Below are 24391 nucleotides of genomic sequence, written 5' to 3' on the forward strand. Positions count from 1 at the left end.
ACGACTGCACTCTGAAAAACTACAATTATATATTTAAAAAAAAACAAAAAACAGTAATACATCAAATTAGATATAAAGTGCATTTTTCACCCAATAGAAGTGATTATTTCTCTCTCTTTTTTTGTAATGCACTTTTATAAAGAGTGTGAACTAATTCGAATTGAGCCATGATTCTTGAAACGTCATTTTCAGGTTAGTTTATTTATTTAAACTTTAAATACTTATAGGATATTAAATTTCATGACATTAAACTGAATATTTATTGTAAGAAAATCATTATTTGAGCAGGGAGAAATATTTATTATTTACCAACGTAATAACTTCCGGGTTTGTTTTCGCTTTATCAACAGCAATGTTTCCATAGAGGAGTTTATCATTTATGCTCAAACACAATCACGTATATTTTTGCAGCTAAATAAAACTTTGATCATCAGATTAAAAAATAAAGATCTTTCAATACTGGTTTATGAAATGTTACTGGAATAGATGTTAAATAGTTTTTAAAGTAATGATTATGAGGTCATCCCCTCCCCCCGGGATATACCGGTTTGGTACAGTCCGATGTTAAGCTGCGCGGGACGAGAGAGCGCGCGTGCTGCTTCCCAGGTCTGTGCTGCAGAAATAAAACGCAGGTAAAATTGGGTTTATATATTAAAAATAAATAATAAATATATTTATTATTTAGAAAAACATTTTAAATGTTGTGCATTTGGTAGTAATGTTGATTTTCAGTTGCTTTAAAGGCGTGAAGCAGATTTAGGAGTTAGTGTTTTGTTGTTGATCTGTAAATCTGGCTGTGGAAGAGCGCACGCGACTGTATATGAACACTAAATACACGTTTAATATAATTTAATAAAAAAACGTATAGTAATAAATCCGTGTTTCTTCTGTTTTCTCTTTAAGTGCATTGCATTTGGGGCGGAAAATGGTCAATGCACTGCAAATACAGTGCGCACGTGACGTGATTTGTTTCACACAACATGCCCAACTTCCGGTTAAACTTCCAGTTGTTTTTGTTTTGGTGTCGTGTGTTTGTTTGTTTGTTTGTTTGTTTGTTTTTTCATGCACCGTTTTAACTATTTTCCAAAACATAAATGCCTCTGTGCACGGTTGATAATGCACTGCTTTCAGTTCTGTGATGTTCCACTGGATGGCGCTAGAGTGCATTCAGGAACAAATCACTATAGTATTCCCAGCATGTACCGCTCACATGATGACGTCATGTGGTGGTTGTTTTTGTTGTTGCAGCAGCAGTGGTCTTCACCATGGCTCGAGATTATAAAGCTGGAGACCTGATCTTCGCTAAGATGAAGGGTTATCCCCACTGGCCTGCTCGGGTGAGAGCCCACACCGTCCACAGGGCCACGTGTGTAAACTCGGCCCTAACACGTCTCTAATTGGATTGTTTGGTTTCTGGTTTCAGATCGATGACGTGCCGGACGGAGCGGTGAAGCCCCCCAACGCTAAATTCCCCATTTTCTTCTTCGGAACACATGAAACGTAAGAACCTACTCTGACCAGAGAACACGAACTAATACCCCCGTGATGACCAGAGAACACGAACTAACACCCCCGTGATGACCAGAGAACACGAACTAATACCCCCGTGATGACCAGAGAACACAAACTAATACCCCCGTGATGACCAGAGAACACAAACTAATACCCCCGTGATGACCAGAGAACACAAACTAATACCCCCGTGATGACCAGAGAACAGAACTAATACCCCCGTGATGACCAGAGAACACAAACTAATACCCCGTGATGACCAGAGAACACAAACTAATACCCCGTGATGACCAGAGAACACAAACTAATACCCCCGTGATGACCAGAGAACACAAACTAATACCCCCGTGATGACCAGAGAACACGAACTAACACCCCCGTGATGACCAGAGAACACAAACTAATACCCCCGTGATGACCAGAGAACACAAACTAATACCCCCGTGATGACCAGAGAACACGAACTAATACCCCCGTGATGACCAGAGAACACGAACTAACACCCCCGTGATGACCAGAGAACACGAACTAGAGCTTTTTTATATAATAATAATTATTATTATAATACTATTAATTAATAATAATGATATTAATAATAATTATAATATTAATAATTAAGTTAATAATTATTATAATATTAATAATTATAATTATTAATAATTAGTATATAAATAATAATGTTAATATGAATAATAATTATAATATTATTAATAATTGGTATATTAATAATAATATTAATAATAATATTAATAATAATATTAATAATAATAATAATATTAATAATAATATGAATAATAATTGGTATATTAATAATAATATTAATAATAATAATATTAATAATAATAATATGAATAATAATAATAATATTAATAATAATAATATGAATAATAATAATAATATTAATAATAATTGGTATATTAATAATAATATGAATAATAATTATAATATTATTAATAATTGGTATATTAATAATAATATGAATAATAATAATATTAATAATAATAATATGCATAATAATAATAATATTAATAATAATAATATTAATAATAATAATATGAATAATAATAATAATATTAATAATATGAATAATAATAATAATATTAATAATAATTGGTATATTATAATATAAATAATAATTATAATATTAATAATAATTGGTATATTATAATATAAATAATAATTATAATATTAATAATAATTGGTATATTGCACTGTTTATTTTTGCTCCTCGGATCTGGTTTGATATTTCGGCTCCTGTGCTTCAGGGAAAATGATTAAATCAGGAGTCACGACTCCACATGGGGTCCAGGGGTCTCCTGATTGACTGGTGAAAGAATCTCATCGTCTGCTCTTTTACTACATTTATTTATTCATGTTTGTGTAAACTGGAGGTTCGTTTTAAATTCCTCATCCTGTGCTTCCTGTTCTAAACAAAACCAGTGCAGCTTCTCATATCTCACACGTGTACGTGTTCACTCCTGTAGAGTCTCTGAGCACCAACGCCGTGAAGATACACACAGCTCCAGTGTAGGAACGTTTCTCCTTCTCTCACTTCTCTCACTTCCTCCTCTCTTTCACTTATAATCAGCTTTATTTTCCGTCTCTTCTTCTTTTATTTCTTGATGTTTTTATTTCTGCTTCTTTTTTCTTTGTGTTTACTTTCATTATTTATTTCATGGTTCTTTTTCCCTTCTTTGATCTTTTCTATTTTTCTCTTCTTCATTTCTTTATCTCCGGGTAGGGTACAGTTTCTTTTTTCTGTTGACTTGTTTAGGTTTTGATCTTCTGTTCTTTCTCGTCGTCACTGGAGCTGAAAAATGAGTCGTATTTCATTGTTTTAATGTTTTGTTTTTGTTCTTGTTGTTTCAGTGCGTTTCTCGGTCCGAAAGATATTTTCCCGTATTTACCCAACAAAGAGAAATACGGAAAACTGAACAAGAGGAAGGGCTTTAATGAAGGATTATGGGAAATCGAGAACAACCCTACAGTGGAGCTGAATGGACAGAAGGTACGCCGTGTTTTCCGTCTCAGTGTGGAGTCTTTAAACATGAACGTTTTCTTTATTAAAGATCAGAACTAAAGATACAGGAAAATTTATTTTTAAAGCTGAAATTACATAAAAGAATATCAGTGAAGACTAAACCCATTTAAACCCCAATATTACATCAAAACACAAATATACAAAAATACACAAATAAACAGTAAACACACAAACACACTGCAGTGTTTCCTTTACAAACTGTCATGTTCTTTGGCCTGAATCTTCACCTCATCCCTCGCTGTCCCTCAGTGTCTTCTCTCATCATCCTCACTGTCTTCACCTCATCCTCGCTGTCCCTCAATGTCTTCTCTCGTCATCCTCACTGTCTTCACCTCATCCCTCGCTGTCCCTCAGTGTCTTCTCTCGTCATCCCTCACTGTCTTCACCTCATCCCTCGCTGTCCCTCAGTGTCTTCTCTCGTCATCCCTCACTGTCTTCACCTCATCCCTCGCTGTCCCTCAGTGTCTTCTCTCGTCATCCTCACTGTCTTCACCTCATCCCTCGCTGTCCCTCAGTGTCTTCTCTCGTCATCCCTCACTGTCTTCACCTCATCCCTCGCTGTCCTCAGTGTCTTCTCTCGTCATCCCTCACTGTCTTCACCTCATCCCTCGCTGTCCCTCAGTGTCTTCTCTCGTCATCCCTCACTGTCTTCACCTCATCCCTCGCTGTCCCTCAGTGTCTTCTCCTCATCCTCGCTGTCTTCAACTCATCCTCACTGTCTTCTCTCCTCATCCCTCACTGTCTTCTCCTCGTCCTCAATGTCTTCTTCTCGTCCCTTGCTGTCCCTCACTGTCTTCACCTAATCCTCGCTGTCTTCTCTCCTCATCCCCGCTGTCCTCTCCTCGTCCTCGCTGTCTTCTCGTCCCTTGCTGTCTCTCACTGTCTTCTCTCCTTCCTCGCTATCTTCCCTCATCCCTCACTGTCTTCACCTCATCCTCACTGTCTTCTCTCTTGTCCCTCACTGTCTTCTCTCCTCGTCCCTCGCTGTCCCTCACTGTCTTCCTCCTCGCCCCTCGCTGTCTTCTCTCCTTGTCACTTGCTGTCTTCTCCTTGTCCCCACTGTCCCTCACTGTCTTCCTCCTCATCCCCGCTGTCCCTCGCTGTCTTCTCTCCTCATCCCTCACTGTCCCTCACTGTCTTTACCTCATCCTCGCTGCCTTCTCCTCATCCTCACTGTCTTCCTCCTCGCCTCGCTGTCTTCTCCTCGTCCTCGCTGTCTTCTCCTTGTCCCTTGCTGTCTTCTCTCCTCATCCTCGCTGTCTTCTCTCCTCGTCCTCGCTGTCTTCTCTCCTCGTCCCTCGCTGTCTTCTCCTCGTCCCTCGCTGTCTTCTCCTCGTCCCTCACTGTCTTCTCCTCGTCCTCGCTGTCTTCTCTCCTCATCCTCACTGTCTTCCTCCTCGCCCCTCGCTGTCTTCTCCTCGTCCCTCGCTGTCTTCTCCTCGTCCCTTGCTGTACCTCACTGTCTTCACCTCATCTCTCGCTGTCTTCTCTCCTCGTCCCCCGCTGTCTTCTCTCCTCGTCCCTTGCTGTCTCTCACTGTCTTCTCTCCTTGTCCCTCGCTGTCCCTCACTGTCTTCTCTCCTCATCCCTTACTGTCTTCCTCCTCGTCCTCGCTGTCTTCCTCCTCGTCCTCGCTGTCTTCTCTCCTCGCCTCGCTGTCCCTCGCTGTCTTCTCTCCTTGTCCCTCGCTGTCTCTCCTCGTCCCCTCTGTCCCTCACTGTCTTCCTCCTCGCCTCGCTGTCTTCTCTCCTCATCCTCGCTGTCTCTCTCCTCGTCCCTCGCTGTCTTCTCCTCGTCCCTCAATGTCTTCTTCTCGTCCCTTGCTGTCCCTCACTGTCTTCACCTCATCCTCGCTGTCTTCTCTCCTCATCCCCGCTGTCCTCTCCTCATCCCTCGCTGTCCCTCAGTGTCTTCTCTCATCCCTCACTGTCTTCACCTCATCCTCGCTGTCCCTCAGTGTCTTCTCCTCGTTCCTTGCTGTCTTCACCTCATCCTCACTGTCTTCACCTAATCCTCGCTGTCTTCTCTCCTCATCCCCGCTGTCCTCTCCTCATCCTCGCTGTCCTCGCTGTCTTCTCTCCTCGTCCTCGCTGTCTTCTCTCCTCGTCCTCGCTGTCTTCTCTCCTCGCCTCGCTGTCCCTCGCTGTCTTCTCCTCGTCCCTCGCTGTCTTCTCCTCGCCCCTCGCTGTCTTCTCTCCTCATCCTCACTGTCTTCCTCCTCGTCCCTCGCTGTCCTCGCTGTCTTCCTCCTCGCCCCTCGCTGTCTTCTCCTCGTCCTCAATGTCTTCTCCTCGTCCCTTGCTGTACCTCACTGTCTTCACCTCATCTCTCGCTGTCTTCTCTCCTCGTCCCCCGCTGTCTTCTCTCCTCGTCCCTTGCTGTCTCTCACTGTCTTCTCTCCTTCCTCGCTATCTTCCCTCATCCCTCACTGTCTTCTCTCCTCGTCCCTCGCTGTCCCTCACTGTCTTCTCTCTTGTCCCTCACTGTCTTCTCTCTTTGTCCCTCGCTGTCTTCCTCCTCGTCCCTCACTGTCTTCTCTCCTTGTCACTTGCTGTCTTCTCCTTGTCCCCACTGTCCCTCACTGTCTTCCTCCTCATCCCCGCTGTCCCTCGCTGTCTTCTCCTCATCCCTCACTGTCCCTCACTGTCTTTACCTCATCCTCGCTGTCTTCCTCCTCGCCTCGCTGTCTTCTCCTCATCCTCGCTGCCTTCTCCTCATCCTCACTGTCTTCCTCCTCGCCTCGCTGTCTTCTCCTCGTCCTCGCTGTCTTCTCTCCTTGTCCCTTGCTGTCTTCTCTCCTCATCCTCGCTGTCTTCTCTCCTCGTCCTCGCTGTCTTCTCTCCTCGTCCCTCGCTGTCTTCTCCTCGTCCCTCGCTGTCTTCTCCTCGTCCCTCGCTGTGTTCTCCTCGTCTCGCTGTCTTCTCTCCTCATCCTCACTGTCTTCCTCCTCGCCCCTCGCTGTCTTCTCCTCGCCCCTCGCTGTCTTCTCCTCGTCCCTTGCTGTACCTCACTGTCTTCACCTCATCTCTCGCTGTCTTCTCTCCTCGTCCCCCGCTGTCTTCTCTCCTCGTCCCTTGCTGTCTCTCACTGTCTTCTCTCCTTGTCCCTCGCTGTCCCTCACTGTCTTCTCTCCTCATCCCTCACTGTCTTCTCTCTTTGTCCCTTACTGTCTTCCTCCTCGTCCCTCGCTGTCTTCCTCCTCGTCCCTCGCTGTCTTCTCTCCTCGCCCCTCGCTGTCCCTCGCTGTCTTCTCTCCTTGTCCCTTGCTGTCTTCTCCTCGTCCCCCTCTGTCCCTCACTGTCTTCCTCCTCGTCTCTCGCTGTGTTCTCCTCGTCTCTAGCTGTCTTCTCTCCTCGTCCCTCGCTGTGTTCTCAAGTCACCCATATATATCTGACTCATCACACAGTGAAATGAAACCACGTTCCTCCTGAACCCTGATGCTCCATACAACAATAATCACAGAAAACAGAAGACACAGGGCTGAGGACTAGTAGTGTCCCCGCCACATAAAGTGCATGTGTGCAGTGTAGATTACAGTGTGGTATGAAAGAGACAAAAAATGAAGAGCAGCAAAAATCTAAACAAAATGTTGTGCAAAAAGAGCAAACAGCAGCAGTTCAGAGAAGATGTGCAGAACCGCCATGTAAACAGTCTGTAATGAAGTGATGTAATGTGAGTGATGTGTACAGTGAGGATGGCCACTGGTCAATGACGACTGCTGCTTGGTGTTCTGGCCTTTAATACTCTTGGTGGAGGATGGTGCACTGTGATGTCACAGGTAGCTTGTCATAGCTTGGTAAACTGTATGTCTGCCTCTAGTGGTGAAGCATGGAAATACAACTGAGTAGGAATTCTTTCTTACGCTGCATAGCATATTTGCTCCTAAATTTTTGTTAAAAGTCTGTCGGTTTGATCTTGGTGTCGTCCTCATCTGCTATCTCTGGTAGATTAATGAGACGGGTAACTGGCCGTGTGTATAATCGACCTTTAACGTTGACCTCTGCAGACCTTACTTGTCCATCTGCTCCAGGGAACGTCCTCAACACTCTCCCGATCAACCAAAGGGCTCGTGGTAACATTTATAACAACAGACTCAGCTGCAAGGGTTTTAGTCTCTGCATGCCATTCATGTCGTAGTTGAAGATTGGGTAAGTAGTGTCTCACGAAGCTTGACCAGAAATGATCAGTGAGAACTTGACTTTGTCTCCATCTACGTCATCCTATGGATTCGTCGGCAGGGTATATCACTTGAGGTAAAGAACTGTCTAGCCACCCCATGAGCAGAAGATTTGGGGTAACTGGGTCTAAATCTGCTACATTGGAGGAGACATAACCTAGAGGTTTGCTATTAAGGATTCCCTCTATCTCGATAAGTACTGTTTGAAGAACTTCTTCAGTTACTGTTTGTGCACCTACTACTGTACGGAGGGCATTTTTAACAGAGCGGATCTCCCTTTCCCAGCTGCCACCAAAGTGAGGAGCATTAGGTGGGTTGAACCGAAATTCAATCTTCTGTTTGGCAAGATGGCAATGAAGTTCCTGGCGGCTGCAATTCTTTAGGGCATCCCTTAACTCTCTCTCTCCACCCTGGAAGTTAGTGCCTTGGTCAGATATCAGTTCTGAGGGGGTGCCTCTACGTGCTATAAATCTCCTCAGAGCCATGAGGAAAGAATCGGTGTCTATAGCTGTGAGAAGCTCAATGTGTACACATCGAGTTGTAAGACACTTCAAGATTATTCCCCATCTTTTTTCCAGGCGTCTGCTTATTATGACTTGGAAAGGTCCAAAACAATCCATACCAGTACTATAGAAGGGTGGTTTGTGAAGTTTTAAGCGTGCTGGAGGAAGATCAGCCATTTTAGAGTTCTCAGGTTTAGCCTTCCAGTTATGACACTCCATGCAGTTATGGTGGGATTTACGAATTACTTCACGACCTCTTAGTATCCAGACACTTCTCCTCATTTCAGCAAATACTCGTTCTGGTCCTGGGTGACACAGCTTACTATCATAGTCTTGAATAAGTTATTTGGTGGCTCGATGATGAGGGTTTAGGATAATAGGGTGAACTGTTTGGAGTTCCAAACCTTCAGCACGACGTAGGCGTCCTCCTACCCATATAATCTGACTGGCTTTGTCGAATTCTGGGGCTAAAGTGAGTAATCTACTTGTAGTGGATACGGTCTTACCAGAGTTTAACTGTTCGTATTTCTCTGGAAAACTGTCTTGTTGAATGTTACGAAAAAGATGTTCTGCTGTCACATAGTCCTTAGCTGTAGGTATACTAGGTTGATCCAAATCACTTTGACAGTGTTGAACTGTGGCTTCAACAAGGTCTTTCCAAGATCTGAATCCTGCAATTAAACAGTTTAACAATTAAACTCTGGTAAGCCCGTATCCACTACAAGTAGATTACTCACTTTAGCCCCAGAATTCGACAAAGCCAGTCAGATTCACAGTTAAAAGGATCTTTTACGTAGACAACTGCCTTAAAAGCTTAATGACTGCAGACGATGCCAAGCAGGTAGTGGATGGGTTATGTGGCCTTCTTGCTAGTGGTGGATTTGAGATTAGTCAGTGGGCCTGTCACATCCCAAAGGTTATTAATCATCTCCCCAAAGAGGCCTGTTCAGATAGCATTGAGCTCTGGTTATCGCATGACAAGTTTTTCCTATCCGGCTCGAAGGACCGAATGTTAGGAAGTTTTCACTGTGATGTCACAGGTAGCTTGTCATAGCTTAGTAAACTGTATGTCTGCCTCTAGTGGTGAAGCATGGAAATACAACTGAGTAGGAATCCTTTCCTACAGCCTTCTCAGGAAGTAGAGATGCTCCTGGGCTCTTGGTGATGGAGCTGGTGTTGAGTGACCAGGTCATTAAGTTCTCCTTACTTCAGCTGTGGTTAGACAGAGCACCTGGTCACTGGGAGGAGGGATGGTCTTCCTCGCCTTCACGTTGTTCTGTACCTCAAATCGAGCATAGAAGTCTTTCAGCACATCTGGGAGGACGGCGTCCCTGATCGCCTGGATGCCCTGCCACATGCGCCGGGTGTCTCCGCTGTCCTGGAAGTGGCCGTGGATTCTCTTGGCGTGTTGGTAAATCGCCTCACTGATGGCACGGGACAGTTTGGCCCTCGCTGTCTTTAAGGCCGTCTTGTCCCCTGCTCTGAAGGCGGAGTCTCTTGATTGAACGCTCCTTGGCGATCATCCACGGCTTCTGGTTGGAGCGTGTAGTGATGGTCTTGGAGATGGTCACGTCATCAATGCACTTGCCGATGTAGCTGGTCACTGTTGTCGTGTACTCATCCAAGTTGATAAAATCGCTGTTGGTTGCAGCTTCCCTGAACATGTCCCAGTCAGTGCACTTAAAGCAGTCCTGAAGAGCAGACATGGATCCTGCTGGCCAGGTTCTCACCTGCTTTCGAGCTGGTCTTGAACGCCTGCTGAGTGGTCTGTATGCTGGGATTAGCATAACAGAGATGTGGTCTGAGTACTTGAGGTGGGGGTGGGTCTTCGCCCGTTATGTGCCCCGGATGTTTGTGTAAACAACATCCAGCGTGTTTTCTCCTCTGGTGTTGTTGGGGTTGTTTCTGAGTTCCTTGAGTGTTTGGCAGCGGCTCCGATGTCCATATGTTGCGTAAGGCGGGCTACAAAGTGAAAGTAGCACCATCTGCTCTTGCTGTCTTCTCCTTGTCCCTCGCTGTTTTCTCCTCGGCTGTCTTCTCCTAATCCCTTGTTGTTTTCTCCTCTGCTGTCTTCTCCTCGTCCCTCTCTATATTCTCCTCCTCCCTGCTGTCTTCTCCTCTGCTGTCTACTCCTCATTCCTTGCCGTCCTCTCCTCGTCTCTTGCTGTCTTCTCCTTGTCCCTCGCTGTTTTCTCATCGGCTGTCTTCTCCTAATCCCTTGTTGTTTTCTCCTCTGCTGTCTTCTCCTCGTCCCACTCTATATTCTCCTCCTCCCTACTGTCTTCTCCTCTGCTGCCTTCTCCTCATTCCTCGCTGTCCTCTCCTCATCTCTTGCTGTCTTCTCCTCGTCCCTCGCAGAGTTTAGCAGGTGGTGTGTCGGTAATAATGGTCCGAGGGGAAACAGTGCTTCGTGTGGAATTAAATGGATTAAACAAACAAATAAAGGAAACAATAATCTAAAATAAAATTTGAGGTTGTGTTTAGAAGGTCATGAGTTTAAATCCCAGCACCACCCTCACTGCCCGGTGCTACACGGTGAAGGACGTCTGCGTAAAGCTGTGAATGTACTGAAACAGGTGATTTTTGCTCTGTGGTGCCTACAGGTGATGGCGATGGAAGCAGGTTCGGATAAAGAGTCAGACTGCAGCCCCGAGGAGGACGAGGGGGGAAATGAGAAGAGTGGGGAGAAGAAGAGAAAGAAGTCAACCAAAGTTCGTAACTCTCTCACATTTTCTGTTTTTTTTTCCCCCCATTAATAATAACAGCACGCGGCCTCTGTCTCATTCCGCCGTTCTGCCTCAGAGATATTTATTCTAGTGATATAATAGTTTAGATCCACAGCTGCGATCAAAAGGTTGTGAGTTTAAATCCCAAGATTTGATTCTTTATTGCTTTGAGTTTGGATTAAATAAAAGCAGTAAATATATAATAAAAATGTATTTCGTCGTGTCCCGGCGCACGGCCCTCTGGGTAAAATCCGAGCCAGGGTTTAAAAAAAGATCCAACTATACAGGGCGCAGAAGCACGGTCAGGTAGGCGGGGCTTGATTACCTGGCTCAGGTTTGTTTGGACTCATGCAGGTGGCTGGAGATGATGATGATGAGGATGATGATGAGGAGGAGGAGGAGGAGGAGGAAGGTGATGGCATGGAGGTGGCTCTAGTGGAGGAAGTATGTATTTTTAACCTCTGCATGGGGGAGCCGTGGGGGTGTAGGGTGCAATCGGTGATGGGGTGGGGATCGGCTACACACACACACACACACACACACACACACACACACACACCCGTGCATATGGTGTATCATTTATTTCAGAAATAAAAATTTTGTTATCATCCTTTATCACTTGTTCATCAGAGCTTTGTGTGTGTGTGTGTGTGTGTGTGTGTGTGTGTGTATTCCTTTTTTTTGTTTTTGTTTGTTGTTTTCAAAAAATTATTTGCTTAAATATATAAATAATTTATTTTATTTTGTAATCTTTCTAGCGTTGCACAGGAAACGTGACATTTGGTGCTTCAAATTATAATTTTGATATTTAATTGTTTTTTGTTTTATTTAGTTTGAGGGGAGATCAATTTATATTCATTTTTATAGTATATATATATATATATATATATATATATATATATTAGTTTATCTATAGTACGTTTTTTTCCCTCCCCCTCAAGTAACTATATATAACTAAACATGTATACGTGTGTGCACGTGAGTGAGTGTGTGTGTGTGTGATTACTTACACAAATCAGTTGTATTTTTTTTAATTACTTATTTATTTATTCATTCATGTCGCATCTTTTCTGCACAGGTGAGTCTGAACATTTGGGATGATGTGGCATGTTTTCTGTTCCATCAGTTGCCCGATAGAGTGATGATGACGAGGCGTATGATAAGACGTATAATAGCGAGCTGTTTGATCATATTGAGGCGTATGATGATAACGGGGCGTATGATGATAACAAGGCGTATGATGATTACTGGGCGTATGATGATTACTGGGCGTATGATGATAACAAGGCGTATGATGATTACTGGGCGTATGATGATTACTGGGCGTATGATGATTACTGGGCGTATGATGATTACTGGGCGTATGATGATCACGAGGCGTATGATGATGATCACGAGTCGTATGATGATCACGAGACGTATGATGATCACGAGACGTATGATGATCACGAGACGTATGATAACGAGGCGTATGATGATTACTGGGCGTATGATGATTACTGGGCGTATGATAACGAGGCGTATGATGATCACGAGACGTATGATGATCACGAGGCGTATGATGATCACGAGGCGTATGATGATTACTGGGCGTATGATGATCACGAGGCGTATGATAACGAGGCGTATGATGATCACAAGACGTATGTTGATCACGAGACGTATGATAACGAGGCGTATGATGATAACGAGGCGTATGATGATCACGAGACGTATGATAACGAGGCGTATGATGATGATAACGAGGCGATGATGATCACGGGCGATGATGATCACGAGGCGATGATGATCACGAGACGATGATAACGAGGCGATGATGATAACGAGGTATGATGATGATCACGAGACGTATGATCACGAGGCGTATGATGATCACGAGACGTATGATAACGAGGCGTATGATGATCACGAGACGTATGATAACGGGCGTATGATGATCACGAGACGTATGATAACGAGGCGTATGATCAGGCGTATGATGATAACGAGGCGCATGATGATCACGAGGCGATGATGATCACGAGACGATGATGATAACGAGGCGTATGATGATCACGAGACGTATGATAACGAGGCGTATGATGATCACGAGACGTATGATAACGAGGCGTATGATGATCACGGGCGATGATAACGGGCGATGATGATCACGAGACGTATGATAACGGGGCGTATGATGATAACGAGACATGATAACAAGGCGTATGATGATAACGAGGCGTATGATCAGGCGTATGATCAGGCGTATGATAACGAGGTGTATGATAACAAGGCGTATGATGGTAACGAGGCGTATGATCAGGCGTATGATAACGAGGTGTATGATAACAAGGCGTATGATGGTAACGAGGCGTATGATCAGGCGTATGATGATAACGAGGCGTATGATAACGAGGCGTATGATGGTAACGAGGCATATGATAACGAGATATAGGAGTTCAAATTGGGAGCAGTTTAATAAGAGAATCGAAGAGAAATAAACAATAGTCTGGCTCGAGGTCTGGCTCGGTTTAGTGATAAATATTGTTATAAGGGGATATAAATCCTGGTCTGTGATTGGTTCAGTTAAGTTCAAAAAAAGGTTAAATGTGTTTTTTCTCTCCTCAGGATTCATCTCCCAAAGACTCCTCAGATACTGCAAAAGCTAAAAGAGTCTGGAAGAACAAGGTAAGAGCCAAGAGGAGGTGGTGGGTGTGGCCTGGTTAAAGAGGTGTGGCTTTTAAATCCTGTGAAGGAGGCATGATTTTAGTTAAGAAGGCGTGGCCTGTTGTCCTGTCAGTCTCAGTGAAGGAGGCATGGCCTGTTCTGTAAATTTTTGTGAGGGGTGTGGCCTGTTAATTTATGTGAAGGAGGCATGGCCTGTTGTTCTGTTAATTAATGTGAGGTGTGGCATGTTGTCCTGTTAATTTCTGTGAGGGGTGTGGCCTGTTAATTTATGTGAAGGAGGCATGGCCTGTTGTTCTGTTAATTAATGTGAGGGGTGTGGCATGTTGTCCTGTTAATTTCTGTGAGGGGGTGTGGCCTGTTGTCCTGTCAGTCTCTGTAAATGTTTGGATGTGTGTGATGATTCAGGCTGAAACTGAGCAGGACTCGGAGGAAGAGGGCGGAGCTTTGAGTCACACGTCCAGCCCCACAGGTACGGGTACGACTACCATTTACTACTGAACTGGGTTTTATAACAGGAATGATTTGTACATGTTTGTGATTTTCTACACTGTTTGTGTGTGTGTGTGTGTGTGTGTGTGTGTGTGTGTGTGTGTGTGTGTGTGTGTGTGTCCTTCTCAGCCGCTGAGTTAACAACTCCAAAACGAAGAGGCAGGAAACCCAACTCGGAAAAACTGTTTATACTTCAACAACAGGCCTCACATGGGTGGGTGTGTGTGTGTGTGTGTTAGTAGTCTAGTCTATTTGCTGATATCTTCAAAATAATTTATTTAACTTCTAAAAAAAAATTGTGTTGAAACAATTGTTCATTAAAACTTTAGACACTGACTCTCTCATTTACTCTCTCACACTCACTCACTCTCTCACACTCACTCTCTCACACTCACTCACTCACACTCTCTCTCACACACTCACTCACTCACACTCTCACTCACTCTTTCACTCTCTCTCACTCACTCACCTCACACTCACTCTCTCATTTACTCTCTCACACACCTCTCCCACACTCACTCTCTCTCACTCACTCACCTCACTCACTCACTCTTTCACTCTCTCTCACACTCACTCTCTCACTCTCTCTCACACTCACTCACACTCTCACACTCACCCACTCACTCTTTCACTCCCTCACACTCACCCTCTCACTCTTTCACAGTCTCTCACACTCACTCACACTCATTCACACTCTCTCACTCTCTCACTCACCTCTCACTCTCACTCTCTCTCACCTCTCACACTCACCTCTCTCACACTCACTCACTCTCACTCACTCTCTCACACTCTCTCTCTCTCACACTCTCTCTCTCACTCACACTCTCTCACCTCACTCACTCTCTCACACTCTCACTCACACCTCACTTACCCACACTCTTTCACTCTCTCTCTCTCACACTCACTCACTCACACTCTCTCACACACTCACTCACTCACACCTCTCACCTCACTCACTCACTCTTTCACTCACATTCTCACTCACTCTCACACTCACTCTCTCATTTACCTCTCACACACCTCTCTCACACTCACTCACACTCACTCACACTCTCACTCCTCTCTCTCACACTCACTCACTCTCCTCACACTCACTCTCTCACCACTCACCCACACCTCTCACTCACACTCTCACTCACCCACACCTCTCACTCTCTCTCTCACACTCTCACTCCCTCTCTCACACTCACTCACACTCTCACTCACTCACACTTTCTCACTCTCTCACTCACTCACACTCATTCACACCTCTCTCACTCACACACCTCTCACTCACGCCTCACACTCACATTATCTCACTCACTCTCTCACTCACACTCTCACTCACTTACTCACGCCTCACCACACTCTCACTCACTCACTCACCTCTCTCACTTACTCTTTACTCACACCTCACCACTCACACTCTCTCTCTCACCCACTCACTCACTCACACACTCTCTCTCTCTCACACTCACCTCTCTCTCACTCTCACTCACTCTCTCTCCCTCACTTTCTCACATATTCACTCACACTCATTCACTCACTTTTTCTCTCACTCACACACTCTCTCACTCACACACTCTCTCTCTCACTCTCTCACACTCACTCACTCACATACACACACTCACACTCTCTCTCTCTCCCTCTCTCACACACTTTCTCTCACACTTACCACTCTTTCTCTCTCTCTCTCTCTCACAGAGATGTTGGTGAAGATGTAGATAAAAAGCGTAAGAGAGCCGCAGATGATAAGATCAGAATCTCAGACGGAGAGGAGGAGCGAAGAGCAGAGGGAAAGAAGAAAAAAGAAAAAGATGAGAGTAAAGGAGGGAAGAAAGAGACAGAGGCCAAGAAGAAGCGCAGTGCCAAAGAGGAGAGTTCATCAGAGTCTGATGAGGACGGGTAAAAAACACACACACACACACACACACACACACACACACACACACACACACATATATCAGGATGGTATCTGGGAATCGTCTTCAACCTGTTGATTTTTTCTCTCTCTTGCTCGAGCAGAAGCGAAACCGCAAACGAGCAAAACAAACAGACGCAGAAAAAGAGGTGCGGCGTAAACCAGACGAAATAAACGAGTGAGATATTCACACACACACATACACACTATCCCCCTATTCTCAAAAAAAAACATTTTACACGTTTCTCCTCTTCGAGGAGATGTGATTTTTTTTTTTTATATATATTTAATACATTTTATTTAATAATTTAAAGCAATTCAAAATGTTTCACATTTTTCTTTTTTAACTTTATTTGAAGTCTATTTGGTATTGTTTTTTCCTCTTTAATTATTTTAAGGATGACGTAAGCTTGTGAGCTCTGATTATTATTTATGAATGTATTATTCTTTTTGTATTATAATATTTTATTATTTATTATAGATTTATTATAATCATTTTTTTTATTACTATTTTTTTTTATTATTTGAGGTGTGTCTAATTTTTTATGCTTTCCTGCAGGTTGGGCAAAGAGGAGGGGAAGAAAGAAGAAAGGAAAGAAGAGAAGAAAAGGGGTGAGCTAAACTCTTCTGTAAGGCGGCTTGTCTTCATGTTAACACCACCTCTTAGTCATAGCAAGCGCAGGCTTCCAGAGCGGCGTTGTTATTAGTGTTCTGGGGTTAGGGGCCTTGCTGAGGGGCCCAGGAGTGGCAGCTTGGTGTGGCCAGGATTGGAACTCGTGCCCTTCGGGTTCAAAGTCCATTGTCTAAACTGCCGCCTCAAAATCAGTTTCATTTCAGCGTATCCGTAATTGTGTAGAATATCGACTCGTCCAAACTCGTTAACTCGCTCGTTTACTGACTCGTTAATATAATATATACGATGTACGATTTAATCCTCGAGTAGAGAAAAAATAAACAGCACACTGATACTGTAACTGTACTGGACGTATCCTGAGTGTCTACTGCTTGTCGAAGTCAAACACACACACTGGTGGGGGGGTTTTCTCCAAGGAAAGGGGGCGGGGCTTTCAGATGATTCAGATGAACATCTGAATAGGAAAATGACTTTAATTGACCTTGGAATTTGTAACACATTCATTAGACTGTGAAGTTTATGTTTATGAAGTACAAAGTGTCATTTTAATACACACACACACACACACACACACACACACAGCTGTGCTTTACTCCCTGCAGCTCATCATGTCTGATGGAGGAAGTTTCTGTGTGTAATGTAGTGCTGTGTGTATGTTGAATGCTAGACGTCTCCACCGAGTCTCGGCTGCAGAGATTACACGGCGAGATTAAAATCTCACTGAAGATCCACAACCCGTGAGTCTACACACACACAGACACACACACACACACACACACACACACACACACACACACACACACACATATATATATATATATATATATATATATATATATATATATATATATATATATATATATATATATATATATATATATACAGGAGTGCAGAATTATTAGGCAAATGAGTATTTTGACCACATCATCCTCGTTATGCATGTTGTCTTACTCCAAGCTGTATAGGCTGGAAAGCCTACTACCAATTAAGCATATTAGGTGATGTGCATCTCTGTAATGAGAAGGGTGTGGTCTAATGACATCAACACCCTATATCAGGTGTGCATAATTATTAGGCAACTTCCTTTCCTTTGGCAAAATGGGTCAAAAGAAGGACTTGACAGGCTCAGAAAAGTCAAAAATAGTGAGATATATTGCAGAGGATGCAGCAGTCTTAAAATAGCCAAGCTTCTGAGCGTGATCATCGAACAATCAAGCGTTTCATTCAAAATAGTCGACAGGGTCGCAAGAAGCGTGTGGAAAACCAAGGCGCAAAATAACTGCCCGTGAACTGAGAAAAGTCAAGCGTGCAGCTGCCAAGATGCCACTTGCCACCAGTTTGGCCATATTTCAGAGCTGCAACATCACTGGGTGCCCAAAAGCACAAGGTGTGCAATACTCAGAGACATGGCCAAGGTAAGAAAGGCAGAAAGTCGACCACCACTGAACAAGACACACAAGCTGAAAGCGTCAAGACTGGGCCAAGAAATATCTCAAGACTGATTTTTCTAAGGTTTTATGGACTGATGAAATGAGAGTGAGTCTTGATGGGCCAGATGGATGGGCCCGTGGCTGGATTGGTAAAGGGCAGAGAGCTCCAGTCCGACTCAGACGCCAGCAAGGTGGAGGTGGAGTACTGGTTTGGGCTGGTATCATCAAAGATGAGCTTGTGGGGCCTTTTCGGGTTGAGGATGGAGTCAAGCTGAACTCCCAGTCCTACTGCCAGTTTCTGGAAGACACCTTCTTCAAGCAGTGGTACAGGAAGAAGTCTGCATCCTTCAAGAAAAACATGATTTTCATGCAGGACAATGCTCCATCACACACGCCCAAGTACTCCACAGCGTGGCTGGCAAGAAAGGGTATAAAAGAAGAAAATCTAATGATATGGCCTCCTTGTTCACCTGATCTGAACCCCATTGAGAACCTGTGGTCCATCATCAAATGTGCGATTTACAAGGAGGGAAAACAGTACACCTCTCTGAACAGTGTCTGGGAGGCTGTGGTTGCTGCTGCACGCAATGTTGATGGTGAACAGATCAAAACACTGACAGAATCCATGGATGGCAGGCTTTTGAGTGTCCTTGCAAAGAAAGGTGGCTATATTGGTCACTGATTTGTTTTTGTTTGGTTTTTGAATGTCAGACATGTATATTTGTGAATGTTGAGATGTTATATTGGTTTCACTGGTAAAAATAAATAATTGAAATGGGTATGAATTTGTTTTTTGTTAAGTTGCCTAATAATTATGCACAGTAATAGTCACCTGCACACACAGATATCCCCCTAAAATAGCTAAAACTAAAAACTACTTCCAAAAATATTCAGCTTTGATATTAATGAGTTTTTTGTGTTCATTGAGAACATGGTTGTTGTTCAAATTAAATCCTCAAATAAAATTAATCCTCAAAAATACAACTTGCCTAATAATTCTGCACTCCCTGTATATATGTATATATGTATATGTGTGTGTGTGTGTGTGTGTGTCTGGATGTGTTCCAGGATGTGAAGAAGTGTCTGGTGGCTCTGGATGAACTCGGCTCACTTCAGCTCACCACTCAGCACCTACAGAAACACTGTGAACTCATTGCCACGCTCAAGAAGGTCCGACAAAAAACACACACACACACACACCACGATTCTCTAACTAAACTAATCTACATACGTTATATTTATCCACTTCATTTCAGCTGAATTTGTAGAGCACTTTTAGCAATGAACATTCTCCCAAAGCAGCTTCACACAATTATATAGATTATAAATGTAAACGTCTTGATAAGTTTATCCCTAATAAGTGAGCCAGGGCCAACAGGGGCAAGAAAAAACCCTATGGGCTTAACAAGGATGAAACATTGAGAGGAAACAGAGTCAAAAGAAAACCTCATCCTTAAATCTCAGCAAGATACCCCAAACCACCACTCCCCCTCATCTACCACCCCAAACCACCACTCCCCTCATCTACCACCCCAAACCACCACTCCCCTCATCTACCACCCCAAACCACCCTCCCCTCATCTACCACCCCAAACCACCCCTTCCCTCATCTACCACCCCAAACCACCACCCCTCATCTACCACCCCAAACCACCACTTCCCTCATCCATCACCCTAAAACCACCACTTCCTCTCATCTACCACCCCAAACCACCACTCCCCTCATCTACCACCCCAAACCACCACTCCCCTCATCTACCACCCCAAACCACCACTTCCCTCATCTACCACCCTCCCCTCATCTACCACCCTCCCCTCATCTACCACCCTCCCCTCATCTACCACCCCAAACCACCACTTCCTCTCATCTGCCCGAAACCACCACTTCCCTCATCTGCCACCCCAAACCACCACTTCCCTCATCTACCACCCCAAACCACCACTTCCCTCATCTACCACCCCAAACCACCACTCCTCATCTACCACCCCAAACCACCCCTCCCCTCATCTACCACCCCAAACCACCCCTTCCCTCATCTACCACCCCAAACCACCACTCCCCTCATCTACCACCCCAAACCACCACCTCCTCATCTACCACCCCAAACCACCACTCCCCTCATCTACCACCCCAAACCACCACTTCCCTCATCTACCACCCCAAACCACCACTTCCTCTCATCTGCCACCCCAAACCACCACTTCCTCTCATCTGCCACCCGAAACCACCACCTCCTCATCTACCACACCGAAACCACCACTTCCCTCATCTACCACCCTCCCCTCATCTACCACACCGAAACCACCACTTCCCTCATCTACCACCCCAAACCACCACTTCCCTCATCTACCACCCCAAACCACCACTTCCTCTCATCTGCCACCCGAAACCACCACTTCCCTCATCTACCACCCCAAACCACCACTCCCCTCATCTACCACACGAAACCACCACTTCCCTCATCTGCCACCCCAAACCACCACTTCCCTCATCTACCACCCCAAACCACCACTTCCCTCATCTACCACCCCAAACCACCACTCCTCATCTACCACCCCAAACCACCACTCCTCATCTACCACCCCAAACCACCCCTTCCCTCATCTACCACCCCAAACCACCACCCCTCATCTACCACCCCAAACCACCCCTCCCCTCATCTACCACCCCAAACCACCACTCCCCTCATCTACCACCCCAAACCACCACTCCCCTCATCTACCACCCCAAACCACCACTCCCCTCATCTACCACCCCAAACCACCACTTCCTCTCATCTGCCACCGAAACCACCACTTCCTCTCATCTACCACCCCAAACCACCACTCCTCATCTACCACACCGAAACCACCACTTCCCTCATCTACCACCCTCCCCTCATCTACCACACCGAAACCACCACTTCCCTCATCTACCACCCCAAACCACCACTTCCCTCATCTACCACCCCAAACCACCACTTCCTCTCATCTGCCACCCGAAACCACCACTTCCCTCATCTACCACCCCAAACCACCACTCCCCTCATCTACCACACAAACCACCACTTCCCTCATCTGCCACCCCAAACCACCACTTCCCTCATCTGCCACCCCAAACCACCACTTCCCTCATCTACCACCCCAAACCACCACTTCCTCTCATCTGCCACGAAACCACCACTTCCCTCATCTGCCACCCCAAACCACCACTTCCCTCATCTACCACCCCAAACCACCACTTCCCTCATCCATCACCCCAAACCACCACTCCCCTCATCTACCACCCCAAACCACCACTCCCCTCATCTACCACCCCAAACCACCACTTCCTCTCATCTGCTACCCCGAAACCACCACTTCCTCTCATCTGCCACGCCGAAACCACCACCTCCTCTCATCTACCACACAAACCACCACTTCCCTCATCTACCACCCTTCCCTCATCTACCACAAAACCACCACTTCCCTCATCTACCACCCCAAACCACCACTTCCCTCATCTACCACCCCAAACCACCACTTCCTCTCATCTGCCACCCCAAACCACCACTCCCCTCATCTACCACACGAAACCACCACTTCCCTCATCTGCCACCCCAAACCACCACTTCCCTCATCTGCCACCCCAAACCACCACTCCCCTCATCTGCCACCCCAAACCACCACTTCCCTCATCCATCACCCCAAACCACCACTTCCCTCATCTACCACCCCAAACCACCACTTCCCTCATCCATCACCCTAAAACCACCACTTCCCCTCATCCATCACCCTAAAACCACCACTTCCCCTCATCTGCCACCCCAAAACCACCACTTCCCCTCATCCATCACCCCAAAACCACCACTTCCCCCTCATCCATCACCCCAAAACCACCACTTCCCCCTCAGTCAGGATTACAGTCAAGATGCAGGATTAGGAAAGAAAACCTCATCCTTGAATGTCTCCAAGATACCCCAAAACCACCACTTCCCCTCATCTATCCACCCAGCATTACAGTGAGGATGCAGGATTACAGAGAGGATTACAGTGATGATGCAGGATTACAGTGAGCATTACAGTGATGATGCAGGATTACAGTGAGGATTACAGTGATGATGCAGGATTACAATGAGGATGCAGGATTACAGAGAGGATTACAGTGATGATGCAGGATTACAGTGAGGATTACAGAAAGAATTACAGTGATAATGCAAGATTACAGAGAGGATTACAGAGAGGATTACAGAGAGGATTACAGTGATGATGCAGGATTACAGAGAGGATTACAGTGATGATGCAGGATTACAATGAGGATGCAGGATTACAGAAAGAATTACAGTGATGATGCAAGATTACAGAGAGGATTACAGAGAGGATTACAGTGAGGATTACAGAGAGGATTACAGTGAGGATGCAGGATTACAGTGAGGATGCAGGATTACAGTGAGGATTACAGAGATGATGCAGGATTACAATGAGGATGAAGGATTACATTGAGTATGCAGGATTACAGTGAGGATTACAGTAAGGATGCAGGATTACAGAGAGGATTACAGAGAGGATTACAGAGAGGATTACAGTGATGATGCAGGATTACAATGAGGATGAAGGATTACATTGAGTATGCAGGATTACAGTGAGGATTACAGTAAGGATGCAGGATTACAGTGAGGATTACAGTGAGGATGAAGGATTACAGTCAGGATACAGAATTGAGGATTAGAGTCAGGATACAGGATTACAGGAAAGTGCTGTAGTTACTGATCTAAAAGCAGAACACGCTGTGGTCGTCATGGAAACTGTCCCTGCAGATCCGCAGGTTCAAGGCGAGCCAGGACGTGATGGACAAGGCCACCATGCTGTATAATAAATATAAGACCATGTTTCTGGTGGGTGAAGGAGAGACGCTGATCAGTCAGGTGATCAATAAATCTCTGGCCGAGCAGCGGCAGTTTGAAGACGCCAAGAAGGGGGCACTAAAGAGAGCCGAGCAGAGCAAAGAACCCGGAGCAGGTAAGGAGAACTTCATCATACCTCCTACATTCCCCTAAAACATGAGTGACAATCCCTTGGGAAGCCCCGCCCCCTTTCTTCCATCTTCTCTGATTAACTGTGTGTGTGTGTGTGTGTGTGTGTGTGTGTGTGTGTGTGTAGATAGCAGAGCTGTGAATGGAAACTCCAGCCCTGAAGATAAAACCACAGAGACTGAAAGAGAAAGAACCGAGGAAACTGCAGCAGCAGAGCAGAACAGGTGCACCATCACACTAACCACACTCCATTTCACTCCATCACTCTCCATTTCACTCTCCATCACGGTCAGTCACTCTCCATCACACTTCACTTTATGGATTATTTAGTTTACGTGTAATTGTGTGTGTGTGTGTGTGTGTGTGTGTGTGTGTGTGTGTTGACAGTGTAACCAATCCAGCAGAAGAATCAGCCTGACCATGATGATGACGAACGGTGACGATGCACCACGTGTGTCTGTCTGTGTGTCTGTGTGTGTCTGTCTGTCTTTCACCTCATCTTTCATTTTCTAAAGTAAAAAAGTTTACAGTTTCGTCCTCGAGACTCCGCCCCTTGTTTTGGTGTTTCCCATTAGAATTCCGGATTTTTGCGAAAATTTTTATTTCAATGCTTTTAGTCCTGGTTTTAGCTCCGCCCCCTGAACCACTTTTGAGCATCTCCGGAATTTCCCTTAGCTGCTATAGAAACGCTAAATTCTTCCCCACACACACACACACACACACACAGGTTTACATTGCTCTTTACAGTGGTTTACAGTCTTGTTTTGACCGGCCTGATTGTGTGTGTGTGTTTCTTTATGAATAAGAGGTTTATTTTTTTACTGAACTACTTTTTCTCTGTCTCTCGTCTGTCTCTCTGTGTGTGTCTGTCTCATGGCGTGAGTGTAAATAAGAGGACTGTATTTTTGTCTTGTTCTGAAAACTTTAAAGCTTTTGATAATAAAGTAGTGCTTTTGCTTAATAAAACATCATCGACTCTGTCTTATTTACTTTTCATTAAAAAAAAAAAATTTCTCATACAGTGGGAGGAAAAAAGTAGAAGAGATGGATGATGTACTACACTGTGTGTGTGTGTGTGTGTGTGTGTGTGTGTGCTGCTGATCATTAGGATTCTGATTAGTCAGAGGAGTTTTTACATGATTTTACAGCCAGTAACAGCTGTTTATACGCTCTAGTAACATCAGCACATTTCTGAAATAAAGAATCTGATTGATTAATATCTGAACAGGTCTTTATAACGGGAGGAGAAACACAACTCAACCCTTTTCCCTAAAACATTCCCCACCCTTCATGAAATGTTAGGAAGATTCCACAAGTTCAA

The 24391-nt window shown here is 44.9% G+C and overlaps 1 protein-coding gene across 3 annotated transcripts; it reads left to right on the top strand.

Annotated features, from left to right (window-relative positions):
- Positions 1–491: 491 nt before the first annotated feature.
- Positions 492–24038, top strand: psip1a (PC4 and SFRS1 interacting protein 1a). 3 transcript variants are annotated; one of them, XM_046835365.1, is made up of 17 exons: positions 492–632; positions 1249–1337; positions 1424–1500; positions 3382–3520; positions 10837–10944; positions 11314–11403; positions 13567–13626; positions 14032–14095; positions 14245–14329; positions 15799–15999; positions 16119–16193; positions 16575–16627; positions 17317–17387; positions 19148–19249; positions 22855–23056; positions 23198–23294; positions 23458–24038. In XM_046835365.1, the coding sequence occupies exons 2-17, from the start codon at positions 1266–1268 to the stop codon at positions 23486–23488; spliced, it is 1527 nt and encodes a 508-aa protein (XP_046691321.1). In that variant the 5' UTR covers positions 492–632; positions 1249–1265; the 3' UTR covers positions 23489–24038. The 3 variants fall into 3 exon arrangements, with proteins under 3 accessions (XP_046691321.1, XP_046691337.1, XP_046691330.1); XM_046835374.1 differs by having other exon boundaries at positions 534–632; positions 1252–1337; positions 17317–17386; positions 19147–19249; XM_046835381.1 differs by lacking the exon at positions 11314–11403 and having other exon boundaries at positions 17317–17386; positions 19147–19249.
- Positions 24039–24391: the final 353 nt, after the last annotated feature.

This window comes from Silurus meridionalis, chromosome 2 (assembly GCF_014805685.1).
Source record: "Silurus meridionalis isolate SWU-2019-XX chromosome 2, ASM1480568v1, whole genome shotgun sequence".
Lineage (NCBI taxonomy): Eukaryota > Metazoa > Chordata > Actinopteri > Siluriformes > Siluridae > Silurus > Silurus meridionalis.

Bases quoted from the DNA above. Each gene is read 5' to 3' on its own strand.
- psip1a (XM_046835365.1), top strand. From the start codon at position 1,266: ATGGCTCGAGATTATAAAGCTGGAGACCTGATCTTCGCTAAGATGAAG. The intron at 14,096-14,244 runs GTACGGGTACGA...TGTCCTTCTCAG, and splicing joins TCACACGTCCAGCCCCACAG to CCGCTGAGTTAACAACTCCA. The intron at 19,250-22,854 runs GTCCGACAAAAA...CTGTCCCTGCAG, and splicing joins TCATTGCCACGCTCAAGAAG to ATCCGCAGGTTCAAGGCGAG.